The 4,996-nt window shown below is 40.6% G+C and overlaps 1 protein-coding gene across 2 annotated transcripts; it reads left to right on the top strand.

Moving 5' to 3' along the window:
• The first annotated feature begins 233 nt into the window (after nucleotides 1-233).
• On the top strand, nucleotides 234-4,996 carry Usp14 (ubiquitin specific protease 14). Of its 2 annotated transcripts, XM_022845367.2 has the most exons (6): nucleotides 234-468; nucleotides 1,074-1,238; nucleotides 1,951-2,099; nucleotides 2,528-3,070; nucleotides 3,517-3,741; nucleotides 4,060-4,996. In XM_022845367.2, exons 2-6 carry the CDS (start codon nucleotides 1,223-1,225, stop codon nucleotides 4,627-4,629), a joined length of 1,503 nt encoding a protein of 500 aa, XP_022701102.1. In that variant the 5' UTR covers nucleotides 234-468; nucleotides 1,074-1,222; the 3' UTR covers nucleotides 4,630-4,996. The 2 variants fall into 2 exon arrangements, with proteins under 2 accessions (XP_022701102.1, XP_022701103.1); XM_022845368.2 differs by lacking the exon at nucleotides 1,074-1,238 and having other exon boundaries at nucleotides 235-468.

Genomic DNA, 4,996 nt, shown 5'->3' with positions numbered 1-4,996 from the left:
AATAAACATATACTATGTCTTAATGGTTTTCTAGGCTGGTAATGGGATGGCTCTTTAGAAGGAATGCTAGGGCAGTCATATGTTTTTATTTGTAAATATTATTCGCTATTAGCTGTTTCGTAGATTTAAAATGAACACAAATCATGAATAATTTAAGCTCTTTTATTAACAGATTTGTCATTGCGCCGAAGTGTTTCGAAAAATTTGCTTATCGTAAATACGCATTGTAAGCTTTACTTGAGCCCACGTTTCAGATGTAGACCTGCTCGAAGCGACTCCTCTTTCTAATAACGTTCGAATCTCGCGCCACGTTCCTCTTTCACTCAACAGCCACAGTGAACCACAAACACTTCAACAGCAATATGGTGGCGCGCATCACTCGTAAAGTTGCCTGTCACCGAATATTAATCGTTTGACGGTGGGCGAGCAGTCGCTATATTTGCCGTTCCCAAACAAAAATCCTGCGAAGTGAGTAGAGAGTTGCTAATCTCTCAACGATATGACCGTTCGAGGCGCCAACCAGTGTTTCGTTCCGTTGATTTCAAATGACAGACCATCGGGCCGATGGTCGACCCATCAAACCGGTCTGGTCGGTGTACGATTAGGAGGGAATGGGTCCACGTTATGCCGGTCAGGACAAGCATAGTCTACTGTATTTGTTTTTATTGCTTTACCTACCTATATTGATGATGTCAAAAAATATGAATGGCCTTACATTTCTTACAATGCTCATTCAACTCGTGTTCTCGAGCAGTACGTAATATCGATATACATAAAAGCACATGACTGAACTGAAAAAATATTGATATATTTATGTCAGTGATAGTCGTCCAGTTGTTCATTGCCAGTATGGGTAGCTGAAGTAGCGTGGACTTATCCTCTGGGGAAGTCGTCGGCAAGCATGTTTGAAAACCTACGTAGAATAAGCCGAGTATCCATGAGGGGAATCTCTGTTTGGACGTGCAAGTACATGCTCGGACCATTATTTGAATCTTGTCATGAAAGCATAGGCTTTGATTCAAGGCGAAAGCTTACACTATCCTACCTACAACAAAAAGAGGTTTCCTTTATAGGCCCCACGTGGATTCTGATTGGAAAAGGTTGCATTTTACGAATGGTGTTGATGTCTTGACACTAACGAAGCATCGGGGAGGCGGCTGTAAACCCATTATCCGCTCCATAGTGGTGTATCGTGGACATTCTGTAGCCATTGTTATTGGCGATGGGTGATTCCAAAGGTTAGATACTGTACGCATGCTAGAAACTCCTGATTCACAAAGTGTTACTAGAATTCCTCATAACTGTTTTGGTGCATATTTGTATACTTGCTAGACTTGGATATAGTCTTTTTAAGGCATAATGTAGCTACGTAGATCTTTGCCACCATAATTTTTTTTTAAATTTGAATCGCTTGGCTGCTTTTTTTCGAGTTCTGGCCAGTGCTCAGAATAAAGTAATGAGTAAAGTTCGAGACTTTTTAAAAAATGTTTTTTCCCTGCAATGCTTGCAAAGTTCCTAAGCATTAATACTTCAGTGGCTAACAGTACTGTGCAAATACAAGCTGTTTTACAGAATATACGTTGCAGAATTATAATAAGGTAGTCGAAAAATTCCTAGGGTGGGTGAGGTTACTAAAAAGTTAATACGAACATCGAGGAAGTTTGACATTGTAAAATGCATATTGTTGGGCTGCGGACAACGAATTAAAAATAGGATTTCTGTGTGAATAAACTATGTACGACTTCAAGTTTCCAAGTGCAATCGATAATATAGTACCAGAAAAGGAAACCAGTAACAATCAAAAAGACAACTCCTTAAAAAAGCTCAAAAATGCTTGAGAAAATATGACTTGGAGTACATCCGTACGCTTTTTTAACGCATACACCGTGGAAACATTCGTAGGTGTTTTTTTAACTCAATGCTTATGATCGCAATACTTCGGTGTTTCAGATTCAGAATTTTTAACTATGGACTCAATGAAGGTGAAAGTAAAATGGGGCAAGGAGGTTTACGATGTCGAGGTGCACCTTAAAGAGGATCCTGAAGTGTTTAGAGCCCAGCTGTTTGCCCTTACCGGAGTACTTCCTGAGAGGCAAAAGGTAGGCTAATGACAATCTTTAGATTCATCTGGTGTCTCCCAACGAATCTATTCGCACATGTAACAAGGCACAGAATTGTGCCGGGTGCACTACATAGTGCACTCGTTTCCGACCGTGTTTTTAACTTATACAGGGTATTGGTAAACGTTTCCCAAAAGACTTTTGTACATAGAACACAAGAGACATTAATTAGTGCGCTTTTGTGTGAAGACCGCCCGATGTGGAACTAAGTAATTTAAATGTACAGAATTAGTTGAATCGTCCAATTTTTATGCGAGAAACACAGCACTTTTTCCATATTACACCCACTTGGATTAACTATTGCAAATTTTTGCATCCCTTTTTTTAACAGTTACTCATTTAAATAGCACATTTTCAGGATGGCATTCATTATTATTTTTAATTAATGCTTTTAATAATCTTTGCAGGTAATGTTCAAGGGTGCCATTTTGAAGGACAGCTGGGGTAGTATGAAACTAAAAGACGGCGCCACAATCTTAATGATGGGCACAAAGGAGGAGCTGCCCCAAGCTCCTACAGAAAAAACTGTTTTCATGGAGGACATGGACGACAGCGAGATATCTACGGCTCTAAAATTGCCGACTGGTCTAAACAATCTGGGTAACACCTGCTACATGAATGCTGTTGTCCAGTGCTTTAAAACGGTGCCCGAGCTAACCGACCAATTGGCAAAGTTTACTGGAGAAGTAAGCTTAGCCCATCCGTCGGCAAAGACGATTACTGGGGCTCTTCGAGACCTGTATCGATCTATGGAAGGCAGCTATTCCACGGCTCCAATCGTGTTATTGCAAGCCTTACATACAATGTTTCCACGTTTTGCCGAGAAGGGTGAACATGGCGCCAATATGCAACAGGATGCTAATGAATGTTGGACAGAGATGATGAGAATGTTGCAGCAACAGCTTCCCCCCGTCAATAACGTGGGGCTTGCTATCACAGGCGAGGATCAGGTAATCATGTCATGCGACTATCTGCTACTAAAAAATAAGTCATTGTTAGAATTGAACTATCAAAAAAGTTAGTCATGATACGTGAATGATACTCAATGAGCATTACAAATGCCCCTGTCGAGAAACATGCATTTGGTAAGGCTCTATACTGAAAGTAATGACATTAGTTTACGATGATTGTAAAAAATATTGTGTGCGTGTGGCTAGCTCTAAGTTTTTGAGTTAGTGGGAAAATAACTTCCGTTTATGCCGTAACAATGCAAGGGCTTACGCTTAGGTGTATTAGATCTCTAGGCACATTTTCAGATTCATGGCGTGTGTGTTGTGGGCCTGCAATATAACACTACTGATCAGTAATACAGCATGCAACAGAAAATGATTGCCGGCTCTCATCCCGCCGATCTCATGAATACGATGTTTTTTCTCGTTCCGATCTTCACTCCCAGACTGCTTCACCTTCGGCTGCCGCTCCAGCTCATAAGAATCTAATTGATCAGCTCTTCGGAGGAAAACTAAATGTAGCTCTCCAGTGCACAGAAAGCGAAGAGGAACTGACGACACAGTCAACCGAAGACTTTCTGCAGTTGTCGTGTTTTATTAGCAACGAGGTTAAATATCTCATCGCGGGTCTCAAGTTGCGTATGCAGGAAACAATCACAAAAATGAGCCCGGTATTTAATAATTCGCTTAGTTTGTATATTTTCCACGTGAAAATATCGCGTTCATGTCCATTGGCATTGTTCACTAAAATTATTTGAAATGTGTAGGACAATAATTAAAACTAATAATGACACAAGCTGTTTTCAGCAAGCATCATCTTCCTTGGATTCCAATATGAGCTTACCAACAATACCTGCATATGCACGTATGCAGGATTTACAAATATTTTTTGTAGGTACGAAACTTTTTGTAGGCAAACAGATCTATGATATGACGGTAGTGGTAACTCATGGATTTTGCTCCTTCTTTGTATTCTCCTTCATTTGCAGACGTTAAATCGCGACGCGTCTTACCAGAAAACAAGTAAAATCTCCCGATTGCCGGCATATCTCACCATCAATCTTGTGCGCTTTTATTATAAGGAGCGGGAATCGGTAAATGCGAAAATTCTTAAAAATGTCGTTTTTCCTATGATGCTTGATGTCTACGAGTTGTGTAGCACCGATCTCCAGCAGAAACTTTCACCACAACGAGAAAAGTTTAAGAAATGGGATAATGAACAGGTGGAAAAGAAGGTTCAAGGAGCTGGCGAAAACGGCTCTAATAAAGGCCCGGAGGATGAGGCTGCCAAGAAAATAATCGAACCATTTTCGTTTAGCGAGGATCCTGGCTCAAACAACAGCGGGTTCTATCAACTGCAAGCTGTGCTTACGCACAAGGGCCGCTCCAGTTCGTCTGGGCATTACGTTGGTTGGGTCCGGCGTCAGAGCAAAGAGTGGTTCAAGTGCGATGACGATGTCGTATCGTTAGTGTCCGAAGAAGAAATCTTGAAGCTAAGCGGCGGAGGTGATTGGCATGTAGCCTACGTTCTATTATATGGGCCACGTGTCCTGGGGTAAAAGGCGGTGAAGAATCGTTAGACCGATTGCTTGAAATTGATTCTCGCTGTTCGTCCACACGTAAACTATAAACAAACAAGCATTAATTAAATATGAACGATGAGTATTAGTTTGGATCTATACGTACGATAAAGAAATCCAACTAATAAGTACGTGGGTGGTTTGGAAATTCGTAGACGTGGATACTGTGATGAACGATGTGCTTCAGCGGTGAAGGCAGATAGGGCAGGGAGCTTAGCAAACTCGCTATATATATATATATATTACATATATATATATATATATATATATATATGTTGACTGATGAACAAAAAGGAGCAACACATATGAAATAAATAAGATTCCATATGAATGACCGATTTATGTA

Source organism: Varroa jacobsoni, unplaced genomic scaffold (assembly GCF_002532875.2).
Source record: "Varroa jacobsoni isolate VJ856 unplaced genomic scaffold, vjacob_1.0 scaffold_1163, whole genome shotgun sequence".
NCBI classification, from domain to species: domain Eukaryota; kingdom Metazoa; phylum Arthropoda; class Arachnida; order Mesostigmata; family Varroidae; genus Varroa; species Varroa jacobsoni.
The sequence above is the reverse complement of the archived record's forward strand: the minus strand, read 5'-3'. Positions and strand labels throughout refer to the sequence as shown.

What these genes read in the sequence shown, in the direction of transcription:
- Usp14 (XM_022845367.2), top strand. An exon ending in TACTTCCTGAGAGGCAAAAG is followed by an intron (nt 2,100 to 2,527) that starts GTAGGCTAATGA and finishes TAATCTTTGCAG; the next exon opens with GTAATGTTCAAGGGTGCCAT. An exon ending in CTATCACAGGCGAGGATCAG is followed by an intron (nt 3,071 to 3,516) that starts GTAATCATGTCA and finishes CTTCACTCCCAG; the next exon opens with ACTGCTTCACCTTCGGCTGC.